Below are 14,086 nucleotides of genomic sequence, written 5' to 3' on the forward strand. Positions count from 1 at the left end.
CTTTGGTCGGGGGCGGGGCCAAGGGGCTATAGATAGGCTATAGGCTACTTGTTGCAAAGTCACTGAAATGTAGCCTTTTTATTTCAATTAGCTACTTGGGCTAAAGCCTGAAGAAACCATATAGGCTTCTTTAATTTGTATGGTTACACCTGATCATATAGAGGGACAACATTAAGGACAATTTTATTTTGAAACATATATGCTATATTAGAGGAAGGATGTTTGGTCCTATTGTGGAACAGAAAAAAGGTCGAAGTTATGTGTTATTTATTTCATGTAGCTGTGTCTCGGCAAGGTTACTCTATTGGCCAAATATATATATATATATATATATATATATATATATATATATTTTTTTTTAAATGTACTATTAATTAATTCATTATGTTATAGCCTATAGGGCTATATTAGGTTATATGTCACAATAATTCTGGCCTCTACTTAATCAGGCTGTGTTGTGGAAGTCATCTCAATTGCTTGTACATGGCAGTTACAAATTAAGCTGCATATCAGGGCACATAAAACGCCTCAAACAGGCATAGGCTACCTCTTAATAGGAAGGCTGAGGGATGGTCTGAATGGCCATATGCTAATTGCTAGGTCTAATCAAGGGGTTCTCAACCTGTGGGTCGGGACCCCCGGGGGGGGGGGGGGATTTTGGGGGGTCCCCAGATGACAGTGAAGTGACCTTCAAGGCATTTTTAATACCTAAAAAAGAAAAGAAAAGACCATTATTGCATCAAAAGTAATCAACAAACTATACAAACTGGTAAAACATTGGCCAAATTGTCCAATAACATAAGAAAGATGCAAATATTGTGAAAATAGCCGATCTGCAAGCTTGTAGATCTGATATTTTCACAATATTTATCTGTGGAACCAAAAATGTAATGCCTCAACTCCTACAATTCCAAGTGCTAATCGGGGTGGGGGGGCCCCAGTTCAAATATGATTCTTTTGGAGGGTTGAGGCCTGAAAAGGTTGAGAACCACTGGTATAATCAACAATATAATAGGCTACTCAAGGAAGACAAACAACCAATGAGTTCTAATGGTTTTATTGCTTGAGAACTGCATAACCAACAGTAAGAGGCCACGCCGCTCAAACGGGTAGAATAAAATCTCTATTTGCTTTATAAGAGGAGTGAATAAAACTGCGGCTTGTCCTATATCACATGACCAGCGGAAAAACAAGCAGTTTTCTTTTTTTTTTTTTGCCTACGAACCAAATCACACAGTCAAGACAACATAAATTCTGCTGCGGCAGGCACAAAATCATTTCCACTTGCAGTGATTTAGATGGAAAAATCAAGGATCAATCTAACGGCTTCACACAGTCTGTGAACTCTGTAGTGTAGTAAATTAAATCAATAAAAAGAAACGTTGGCGTTTCATCAACAGCCCTCCATAATCGCCGTTTAATGCTCTAAACGAGCGAGGAGAGCAAATTATTTGCCACGTCGCAATCAAGGCTGTCGAAGGCTACATAAAAAATTAAAAAGCAATTCTTCCTGGTCTTTCGCGCATTTAGCGTTCTCCTTTTACAATTTATAATCAACACCTTTATCCATTGGACATAAGTATGTTGTGTTAAACTCTAGACACTTCATTTCTGTGTACAATACTTGGCACCATAATGCAGTAACAAAAATAGACAAAAAAGTTTACATTTTGAGGATACCCAAGCCTATCTAAAATATCACATTCAGAACCATAATATTATCACATAGAAATAAGTTAGAGTAAGAATAATAATGAAATAATGTGTGAGACTGCTATATACGTATGAAACAATATCTTATATACTTGCATGGTCTATGGCACTGCTTAAAACATTCTTGGATAGGTTATAAATCACGTTGGCTGAAAAGATTCTCTTCTTTCCTCTTGTAATTACTATTCAAAGGTCACTGTGGCTGTAGGAACACCCAGACAGTCACTCTGTCTCCATGCACTTCAGCATAACAATTTTGGTAAGAATTATAAATTATCTCCTTTAAAAAGTACAGTATATAAAATGAGACTCAACTGATGTCTGGCATGGCAGTGTGTATACGCACACAACACACAACTCAAAATGAAACCAAAAAGGAAAAAAAAAGTATAATATTATAGATAAAACTGTTGGAACTAACTGAAAACATCTATCTAATCTAACAAAGGGACCACAAAGTTTGGTCAGGAAAAATAAGGAGGAAAAAAAGGCCGGCACTAAAAAAAACATTAACAACTCTATGTTATACTGTCCCATGTACAAATAAATCTAACAATATAGATACACAACTTTTTTTGCATTGCACTTTTCTTTCTTTTCTTTTCTTTTTTAAAACATCTTACATTGAAGAGTAGCATCTATACGTTGAGGCATACCTAAAAGTTGCAAATGTGGTTATCGTCTAAAGTCATGTAGTACTGATTTCAATTAGAGTTTTGGCAACAAACAAGGCTGTGACATGGAAAGAGAGAGAGAGTTGTCCGTCCTTTTTTCTTCTGGGGAATGGGGTTGCGTGGCAACGGTGAGGTCAGTGATGTGTATCTTGTCTGGAGAAAGGGGCTTCTCGGCGGCCAGTCCACATTCTCAGCAAGTGTTTTGTGGAGAGAACGATTGCCTTTTTTTTTTTTTTGCTTTTTTTTGTATGGATGGAGGCTGTCAGAACAACTGGTCAGCACTGCTGAAAAGTTTGCGTAGGTTTGTGTGTGTGTGTGTGTGTGTGTGTGTGTGTGTGTGTGTGTGTGTGTGTGTGTGTGTGCACGTGCGTGCATGTATGTGCATTGGTGTCCTGCTCCTTTCTCCTGTGTTCTCACAGAGGCGCTTCACAGAATATCTGCTCCCCTCTTTGGCACCACTTCTCTGACAACATAAAGAAATGAAGGCATTTATTCCAAAATGCAATTTATACATTCTGGTATAGGAGACAATGAATAGAACTTCTAAAACAGTGTTTCCCAAACAGTGGGCCGGGACCCATTTTTGGGTCGCGGACCCATTTTCATTAGGAAATATACCCTCCCCCCCATGTTCCCAAGAGTTTCCACACTCAAAAATCTAAAATGAAACATTTTCAGAAATAAAACAAATGTCAAACATTTTTCAAAATAATTTCATACATTTTCAAATTCAAATCAAAGAAATTCCATACATTTAAAAAAAACTTCAGAAGTAGTGAAAATAAAACATGTGTATTTTTCTGTAGTTTGGGTCCCAGGGGAGACATAATTTTTCTCATTTGGGTCTCGAGTTAAAACGTTTGGGAACCATTGTTCTAAAATGTCCCTAGTTCATATGCGAAGGTCTTAAAATGTCTATTCAAAAACATAGTGAGTAAATCCTTTTGGATTTGGCTTTGATTTATTTGGGAACCAGACATTGCAATCGCTGCACTTTACTTGGCAATGTGGACCATAACACATTTTTAAAAGCCCTTTTGATTGAGGCCATAAAAAGCAAATAAATAAATCAAAGCAAATGAATTGAAACAATGTTAATAATTACAATAAAAGAAAATTAATATTTACCACGACATCACTGCACCACACAACAGTTGTGCTTATTTGCATTAGGTTTACCTGCCCCCGGTGCTATTCGGAAGGACAGGAAGACAGGCTGGCAGGGGGGAAAGAGAGACAAATGAAAGTTAGCAACCATCTAACTGGGTCTAACACACACAGGCAGATCATCAGGCTGGGAGCGATGGCACATGGTGGCGATGGTGAGAACATACAAGTTGAAGGCCTTATGAATGCGCTTTGGGCAAGTGAAAGCTTATACTATAGATGTGCGGGTGCACAAACACACACTATTTGAGAGTGAGAATATATTGCACACACAGACACGTACTTATACTCATGCACATGTTCCTGCATGCATACATACGATTGAACGCACACTTTGTGACTCAAGCCTACACATTAAAACCCTCAGTGTTATCTACGTATTTGTAACTCATAGTGTAAAATGTAACCAAATGGACCCAAAAGGGTCCATTTGGTTACATTTGTACGTTCTAGAGTTCAATTTACACTCAGGATTTTATTGTGTATACACACACAGGTTAAACTCACATACCGGGGAGCGTGCGTTTTCTTCCCCCCACATGCTAACAACATTGGACATTTTTTAAACATAGCCAACTGTGATTTTAGCAGCAATGTGTGGGTCGGGATCGCGGAGCTGCTGCAGTGTCTTAGTGTGCCCCGGTCACCTCACAGATACACACTACCGTCCACTGCACACTAGGTAATGATGAAAGACCTGCGGGCCTTTGGCCTCCGGCGCGGCCTTAAGGCGCCTCTCTTTCAGCCCCGGGACCCTCACGTCTGACACCGTCGACTGGAGCGACCGTGTTAAACACTCTCAATACAGTAGTCAGTCAGCATGACAGAAAACCCCCCAAACCCTGCAGGGCTCTTCTACCCTGGACGTTTAGGTCACATATGTGACACATTCACACTGTAAAGTCCTGAGTGTTCGTTTAACTCCGAGAGGTACTACAAATGCAACCAAATGCGCCCTCTCTGAGTTACACATGGATAGATAAACACTGAGGATTTTATTGTGTAGTTAAACTTTACGCAATCGGGAAAACCTTTGTTGTACATTAGTAACATTAGTCAAGATAATAATTTTGTATATTTTAGTGAGTGTTTCACTTAATAAATGGAAGTAACTAATATTCACTTAAATCACATATGGCACAGCTATCAGTGGACACTACACCAAAACATCAACAATGTGAATAAAGAAACACACAGCCAACAAACATTGAATGAAGCAGTGAGTGCACTAGGCAACACAAACACACTGAATAAGTTACCTTGTGGTCCCCCATGCAGACGTTGGGCCCTATGTTATCATAGACTATAGACTTCTCTTCATTGTCAGGCTGTGGAAAGACAGAATACAAATGTCAGTACAGTTCGAGACAAACATTTATCCCTGTTATGTTAAAGGCATGATATACTTTTGTTAAAACAAGTGTTAAAGAACTCTATATTCCGATTAGTAAAGTTACTGTAAAGTAACAGGGGTTTTCCCAATCCAATCAGGAGAGAGAACTCACACAGAACAAGTGAAATGCGCAAACAAAAGTGGAATTGGAACATAAGCTGATAAATTATCTTTGTGGGGTTCTCTTTCCTGATTTGATGAAATTTGTGAGCTTTCTGTTTAATAAAACAGCTGGAAAGACAGGGAGACCTCTGTTATTGAACAAACACTATAGCAATTACTATCAGAAGATAGAGCTTTAACCTTTTAACAAAAGACCTTATGGTTTAACCAAACCATTTTACTTACAGCACCTTTAAAGGATGTAGAGGTTTTCTCATTTGGTTCCAATCCATTGGGCCAATACAAAAAATATGAAACAATGTTTTATAACAGCTAAAAAGACAAATATCGCTCTGTGATAGCAGTCACACTACAGCGTTGTCAGAGCATCACTCAGCATATTCGCCATAGCCGAGATAACTGAAGGGGAATCGTAATGCGCTCCCAAATTTGTTCCCATGGTCTATGGATACCATCACAGGAGCTTTACAATCACAGCACGTAAGCTATACATGAAATTATATGAAGATTGTCAGTGGCTACAGTACAGAACAGCAGCAGGCAAAGTCTCTGTGTCTCTAGTCTATACTTAGTTGTGCACCAAAAACAGCAGATCTACAAGCTCGCGACACACTGTGAGCTTGTAGATTGGCTACTTTCGGTGCACGACACAAAGTGAAACCAAGTATAAATCAGGCATTCAGAATCAGAACCAACTTTATTGTCACATCACAGGTTTACAGGTGTAAAACAGTGGGCGCTAGACCGCTGGGAGATGAATTTCTGAGGTGGAGCGCGACACCTACCATCAGCTCCCAGTACTTACCGCACGACTTGCCACACCCAAGCCGTGCTACTCATTCGCTGTGGCGGTGCCCGGGATCGAACCCATGACCTTGTGGTCAAGGGGCGAGTCCTCTACCGACTCTACCTCTAGCTACCAGGACAAAATAGCTGTTATTTAAACACATAACGTGTGACAATGCGATGTGACATTTGTTTCGAAATATATATATACTTGAACATTTGTGCCAATTATGACAAGCCCAACATAGGGACGCCAGGTTGAAAGTGGTTAAACAGAATGACACAGGGGCAGATCAGCAGTGGGGACAGCCACTGGTAGAAATCACTGGAGTCAACCTGCACGCACATTAAAATTGAAGATGTAATTCGTCTGGGGGACAATTTATTCACAAATCTGCCTGTTGTAATCATTTTGCATAAATATATAATGACGCCGTTTTGAATAAGGGTTTGTCATGCGCGAATGTGCCGTAAAACGGGCCAGCCCTTTATGAAGGTGCTATAATGCTAAATCTCCATACAATGAAAGTGTTATCACAAAGTCATGAAAATCTGCGGCGGCATTGCATGTGATTTATGCACAACAGAAGCATCCAATGGATTAAATCAGCTCTTAAGCTTGATTTATACTGTCGCGTACCGAAGGTAGCCGATCTACAAGATCACAATATTATATAATGTAACATATTTCCGCACAAATGAGTCCAGCTCAGCCCTTAGGAAGACAGCGTTGTGTTTTCGCTTTGAAGGTTTTGAGCAATGCAGTCAATAGTAATTAAGTGAGGGTGGCGGGGGCTAATGTACAAAGAGGATATCATGGCTGTCGAGCAAAAATCTTGTATCTCCATATTTCAACTTTTTATGTTTTTTTCATGAAAGAATACCCTACTTCGTCGTACAACAGAGTCGTGCAAAACTAGCGGAAATCCTCCGGAACGCAGGTCCTTTTTTTTCCATTTCTGGGAAAGTAACCGTTTTGGACATAGGAGGTTTCCACCCGACTGTGACAATATTTTCCTAGTGGCCAGATACACTCCCACTGTAATCCAAGTGCCTATTCTGAGAAAATTATGTTTCAATTTCACTTTCAGCAAACAAAGGAAGTGTTACCAACTGAGACATGGATCTGGAGGGAAGAGTATAAATCACACCACTCTGGTTGAACTAAAGACTTTTTAAACAGCCAGGCACCCCTTCAACCCACACACACACACCTAGATGTACACACAAACTGTCACAGATGCACACACACGGCCATCGACACCACACATTCACCATTCACTCACTCACATACTCACACACGCAGAGAAACACACACACACACACACACACCCACAAACGCAAGAGTCTCCACGCTGGTGGAGAGCTGTCAGCTGTGACTAGGTGAGCCGTGGCTGTCGCCGCTTCAGAAGAAAAAGAGATAGAGCGCCTGAGAATGAACCATAAAGTGAAATCCAAATTAACTTCAAACCAATCCGCCAGTCGAAGAGGGTCAACGCCGCCCCGGCGTGCTTTCGCTAGCAGGATACCCCCCCCACCGCTCTACCTTTTCTAAGCGAGCTACGCACCGGCAAACCTCGCTATTTGTCTGGCGAGATACACCCCCCCCCCCTGCCCGCCCCCACCCCCCACACACACACACACGAGCCGCTGCCTCCCAAAGCCCGGGGATACATTCATCAAACACACACTGGATAATTTACAAAGGCAGCATAAAATTGTGGATTTTCGGCCTGCATAATCTTTAGACAGATAAACAAATTACCCAGGGCCCCTCCGGCAGAGACGGAGCGCTCGCTCGGCTAAACATTCATTACCGACGCTCCCGGGGCCGGCGCCGCACGCCACAGCCAACGGGCAACCTTTGCCGTGTTAGGGCTCGGCAAGCAGAAAATAACATGATGGTGAGTTAACCGACCGTGCCATGATAGATGATGCCACACGCTGGGGCTGTTTACAGGCCCATGTCCCAACAATCTGTAATGCTGAGAGCTGGTGAGTGAGTGCGCGCGTGCACACGCGCATGTGTGTGTGTGTGTGTGTGTGTGTGTGTGTGTGTGTGTGTGTGTGTGTGTGTGTGTGTGTGTGTGTGGCCAGTGAATCATCAGCCAATCTGTGATAACACTAACTGTTAGGAGACTGCCTAGTTCCCGTATATTACAAGCAATTAGCTGGTAATTGAGAAAAACAGCAAACAGTGGCCCCGCTAAAGGCAGTGTGTGCATTTGGGGGCAACGTTTGCGATGCACTGATTGTCTGTTACACGGAAATGTGTGACTCTGTAGAGCCAGTTGCTTCTAATGTTGGCAACGTGACGAACTGAAGGTCACTCTATGGTTGCACTGGTACTTCAACGCAAAGAAGAGCATCACCCTGAAAATATCAATGTAATTAAATATTATGGATCGTCATAATCATTCTCAAATACCCCCACAGCCAACGTGATGGCTTGTATTGGCAGCACTTGCCTTCTGACTGACTTTTAAATTCAGAGTGTGACCATTATAGCAGTGGCTCTAAAAGTTTTTGTGGCCAAGGGGGCACACTAATGGGCAAGTAAAAATCTCAAGGCCCCCCTGAATGCTGCATAGTGAAAGTAGCTCATCTACAAACTCACTATGCATTGCGACACACTGTAGATCTGCTATTTTGAAACATTTGTGAACAAATAAAATAGATGAATTGCAATGTTGACATTTTTGGCTGTAAATTAAATAAACAAATATATATATAGTTGCAGACAAAGACGATATTGCAATAATGTCACATTTTGGCTGTCACAAAATCCCACGGCACACCTGCACTTGTCTGACTGGACGCGGTTAGGGAACCACTGTACTATGGTATGGGCTGCAGACTTAAAACCCGCTTGTGATGCGTCAGTCGCTGAGAAGAAAGAGCAGGAAGGAATTTCTCATTGGCGGTGGACAAAAGAAAGACAAACTTCCTGTGCAGCCACCCCACTGTGTACTGACTGTTGCTGTACAATACAGTACTGCACCCCCTCCCCACTTGAAAGCTGCTGTTGTCCAATGCACGTAGAAGCCCAGTCTCCATAACAACGTAACAAGCCCTATATAATTTGATGTACGATAAATAGCGAAAATAGCTGATCTACTACAAGCTCACTGAGATGCTACTTTTGCTGCTAGAACAATGACATGCTCAAAATATGAAAAGCAGGTTGAAAGTGGTTTAATACTTACTAACTGCTTGTAAGGATGATGATTTAAGTGTCTAGTGCATCTTATTCCATTGCTGCGAGATGCTCTGGCTAACGGCTTCCTTTAAATGAGTTGTTCACAAACATTTTTATTTCTTTATTTCAGACCCCCATAACTCTGACAGTGTACGGGTCCATTTGGTTCTATTAGTACACTCTCAGAGTTAGAGTTAAAGGGTCCATTTGGAACACCCTCAAGGAACACCAAAGGTTCCTGGTCCCCCTTTGAGAACCACTGCTCAAATTAGAAGTTTCAAATTGCAATGTGCTAGGAATTGGTATGTGAAATTTCGCTGTAGGAGTGTGTGTGTGTGTGTGTGTGTGTGTGTGTGTGTGTGTGTGTGTGTGTGTGTGTGTGTGTGTGTGTGTGTGTGTGTGTGTGTGTGTGTGTGTGTGTGTGTGTGTGTGTTCGTCATGGCTGCATAGCTCCAATAAGGTCTGAGAAAACTTTTGCAGGGCTGTACAGCAGATCTTCACATAATCCAGCAAACAAAGTAGGGGTATTAAGAATGAACAGACTGCAGCACAGACTGCAAGAGGAGGACGGGAAAGAGGAGAGAGTGTGAGTGAGAGAGAGAGATAGAGAGAAAGAGAGGGCGAGTAAGCGGTAGATGGCAGATTGGTAGGGGGTTTAGAATGGTACAATGGGTTTTGGATTTGACTCCGGGCCTAGCTCTGAGCCCGCCTGCAGCATTGGGACCAGAGAGAGAGAGAAAGAGATAGAGAGGTGGGGAGGGGGCAGTAGAGGAGACAAGAATAAAAGAGATGAGAGAGAGTGAGGGAGAGAGAGAGAGAGAGAGAGAGAGAGAGAAAGAGAAAGAGAGAGGGAGAGAAAGATCCGTGGCTTTATGAAGATGACAGGGTCCACTGGAAGTGCTGGGATATATATATATATACTGTCTGTGTGGACCGTGGCTTAGAAAATGAGTGAATATTCACACCCACCCACCCACTCATCCCACCATCTGTGAGCTGACAGAGGGGTGAAAGAAGAAACATGCATCAAGGAGAATGTGTTGGTTCAATGAGAAAAATTGATTCTTGTTTTTGTGGCAAACATCTCAATTTATCTGGGGATGGTTTTGCTGAGCGTGCATGCTCTTATGTTAAGCGACGCACAATCAAAACGGTGGACTTCCCCAGTACGAACACGGCCTTATGCCACTGGTCAGTTTTTACCGGAGGGCTCAGGGCAGACATTGGGATTAAATGGTGCTGAATGCCTTGCTCATGCCTCTGGCTGAGAGATCGGAGAGCGCTGACCAAGCCAGCTTTTGTGAAACAAAAGCTCTCACTTGTGAAGACTGCAGTGCCAAAAAGGAGATACGGAACCTCACTCAATTATCATTATGATGATGATTTTTGTTGAAAATAGCCAAACTAGCAGACAGCTCACAAAGCAATGCAGTGAGCTATTTTCACCATGCGTCTTACGTTGCACGACTTAGTATAACATAGGGCTTAAGTGGTTAATAAGTCATAGGATGGCCCCTGATGCCGGTGTATGAAACTCACCTTTAAAACCAGGTCTCTAGCGGAGGCAGACATCAGGATGCGGTCGCACCAGGCGGGGCACCTGGTGTTCATGTACTCCTTGCCCTGATTGCTGTCTTCACTGTAAGGATAACTGGAAGGGCATAAAACAACAACAACAAAGCCCATTAATCAGCTGAATAAATTTGCTCTAAAGGGAACTAATACAAAAAACGATATAATAATAATAAATACAATCAAGTATTGTGCTTTTAAAGTCATAACATTAAGTCAATAAATAAAACAAAATGGACAATAAAAAAGACAATAACTAATACAAAACTGGCTGAGGGACAAATGATAAATGTGGCTTCCTGTCATGTGCCTCTTCTCAGATACAGAGTGATCAAAATGTTTTTTTTGTTTTTTATTTTTTTCCTGAGAGAAACAGGAGGTCCATTAGTATAACCAATCATCTGGCTAATCTCTTGAATCAACACACATGGTTGGCTCAATCAAAGCAATCCTTCTCTGCCAACTGTACAGGTTTTTTGTGTGTGTGTGTGTGTGTGTGTGTGTGTGTGTGTGTGTGTGTGTGTGTGTGTGTGTGTGTGTGTGTGTGTGTGTGTGTGTGTGTGTGTGTGTGTGAGAGAGAGAGTGGGAGAGAGACAGAAGGACAGAACGAGAGAGAGAACGAGATATAGAAATAGATGGGTAGAGAGACAGTCAAGTTTTTGCCCATATGTATAGCCACATCTCTTACACCATCATCAAAAAGAGATTAGGTGTCGCGGCAAATGGCCAAGAGAGATTGTATATGGGAAACAGCAGGGAACAATCGCATGATTTAAGCGGCGCGGGGCCCGGAGCCCGCCAGGAGCTATCGAGCCGATACAGATTTACATTGTTGAGAATTCAATTTGCCCCTCCGGCTCATCAAACTGCATCAGATTTACACGCCACCAATCCAATTTGTTTGTCGGCGCTCATCAGGATAACGCGGCCAGGCTCACATACTGTAATACCAATCCAATTTGCTCCTTCAGTGCCACGCGTGCTAACCGTAGCGTAGCACAACGCGCCTCTTCGCCCGGGACGGTGATATTCCTAATGATAAAATAAACACAGATACTCCGCATTCTATTCATCACAGTTGCCAAGCCCTGATAGCTTAATTGGACTTTGTGCCAGCGCAGTGTACATTTGGTAATTGTCTGATTGTTGTAGCCGTGTGTTCACGTCAAACTGTACCCAAACAAAGACCATACTCCTGATCTGTCTACACAGTACAACCCACGGTGTAAATCGAACTCTGAGAAAATGCAAATATAACCAAATGGACCAGTAAGAGTCCATTTTGTTACATTCGTGAACTATCGGAGTTACACATGGATAAATGAACACTGATGATTTTACTGTGTATTATGTAACTGGAGGCGGTGAGATAAGCAAGTAAGCAAGTTTCTTGACCTTTGGTCCTGTGACACCCAAAAATGAAACAATATATAATTCTCCTAAAATGCTCTCTTTCTGAAGATGCCGAGTTTAAACGTGACACCAGTGATGTATTAGCACCGACCTCTGACCTCCTGCCTGTCAGTCAAGAACATCCATCTGTCCAAAGACAACATGTCCTTGTTTTACCCGTCAGCCTCCAGTGTGATTAGAGACACAATACTAGATTGCTGCTAGGACACCCACCGGCGCTCATTACTATGGTCCATCAGCCTTGCTCGTGATCGCGTGCATGTGCACACAGTCACACGTATGTACAACAACAAACAAGCAGGCACACAATTCACACAAATGTGCACATTTCTATCCCATGTTTGCACACACATTTTCCTAATATGGCAGCCATGTCACAGGATACTCTCGACCAAAACTTAAGAATGAGTGTGTGTCACCATCAGGGGCTTAACAAGTCAAATAGTGATGGTAAACAGTTCAACTTCTCTACAAATCAAGGGGACAGCAACTAGAGGGGGTGTTACAGCGGTACCATGGTGGTGGCTGCAGACTTAAAGACACAGAGATCTAGACAAGGATGGGGGTTAGCCAGGATAGGAGTTTGGGCATGAGGTGCCCTTTTCTGACACACACACGCACACGCACACACACACACACACACACACACACACACACACACACACACACACACACACACACACACACACACACACACACACACACACACACGTCCCCCCCATGCTGAGCCCCCCACCAGGTGTACAAATAGACTGGGCAGAGAGCTACTTAGAAGTGCCCTGCCCCCAATTAGCATTAATGTCACTTAAGGCATAGTGAGGGAAATGTGGATGGGTTTTGGTATGCTAATCAAAGAGCTAAAGAAGTGATCCCAGGGATAAAAGAGAGGCTGAAGAATGGGGTGAGTGAAACCGAGATATGGAGAGCGAGAGAGAAAGTGACACAGAGGAGAGGGGATAAAGAAGGATCAGACGGAGGATGGAAAGTCAGGGGAAAAAGAGGAAAGTCTTCAAAGCAGGGTGCCGTCTTCAGGGTGGCCTGGATGTGCTCCCTCCATAATGCTTCCCTCAAAGGGACGGTTCCCATGCTCCTTCCCCTCCTGGTTAAAGAGCCCATTGATGAGCCGCCCGTCACACAGAGCCAAAGTGAGAATGTAATGGCTTTATTGACTAACAAGGTTGGGGTCAGTTTGATGTTAAAGAGAAAAAAACAGAGAAATCAGGTTAGTTCCCCTCCTCACCTCTTTCAGACAATGAACTCAAGCCCTGATAGGAAACTTACTTGGAGAACCACACACACGATCATTCAGTCATTTTTGATGACAGGATCACCCATTGTAAAAGCTGATTAACAGCACTCCACAATGGCCATTAAAGGCTAATTCTGCAGTGTATGTGCAGGTAAAGGTATACGGGTTGTTTCTCCTCTTAATATACCACACCCTCCAATGGCTCCAATAGAGATAACAGTCTTAATGCAACGGCAAACAGCCGAGCGGCGCGCTGGGGCCAAAGTGATTAATGTGTCCGATTAGCAAGCTCACAAACTTATCGCGGAAGGTAAACGTGGCCGAGTGGGCGTGAGGGCCGGAGGCCGTCAGCTCCTATCAGGCCCTTATTGCCCACAGCAAGACTAATTACACTAATTAATGGACAAACCTGATAATGGCAACAATTGTCCACCTGTGTGGGGGCGGGTGGGGTCGGGGGCTTACTTCCAGGTTAGCAACAACACACAGAAAATGTATATGCAAACATGCATGCATAGACATTGTTGTTTCAAATACATTCCAAACAGGATTTTATTTATTGTTATTTCTGTGGGACAATGACCTCCCATTCCATTCCAGTGGCACTACATTTTCCCCCCATCTTCACTGGAACACGTGTGGATGGCTACATATTGAGGCTCCTCTATAGCACCCACCAAGAGCCCATTCATTCACGCCTGGTTTGGAGTTTAATGTTTGACTTGGCTGCTGACACATCACTCACATGTGTTCCGGCCAGTGTCAGCTCCCCTGTCAGTGCTGGTTGTTTGTCTTGC

At 42.9% G+C, this 14,086-nt stretch overlaps 1 protein-coding gene across 1 annotated transcript in view; it reads right to left on the reverse strand.

Annotated features, from left to right (window-relative positions):
- Nucleotides 1-1,041: 1,041 nt before the first annotated feature.
- Nucleotides 1,042-14,086, reverse strand: part of inpp5a (inositol polyphosphate-5-phosphatase A) — a 176,284-nt gene continuing 163,239 nt past the window's right edge. Inside the window, exons 13-16 of the mRNA XM_084075355.1 lie at nt 10,595-10,706; nt 4,814-4,882; nt 3,516-3,603; nt 1,042-2,850 (exon numbers count right to left, since the gene is read on the reverse strand). Coding sequence (XP_083931481.1) covers nt 3,523-3,603; nt 4,814-4,882; nt 10,595-10,706 — 262 coding nt within the window. The 3' untranslated portion in view covers nt 1,042-2,850; nt 3,516-3,522. The remainder of the gene's footprint in view (nt 2,851-3,515; nt 3,604-4,813; nt 4,883-10,594; nt 10,707-14,086) is intronic.

Source organism: Gymnoscopelus microlampas (genome assembly GCF_963454915.1).
Source record: "Gymnoscopelus microlampas genome assembly, chromosome: 13".
NCBI lineage: Eukaryota > Metazoa > Chordata > Actinopteri > Myctophiformes > Myctophidae > Gymnoscopelus > Gymnoscopelus microlampas.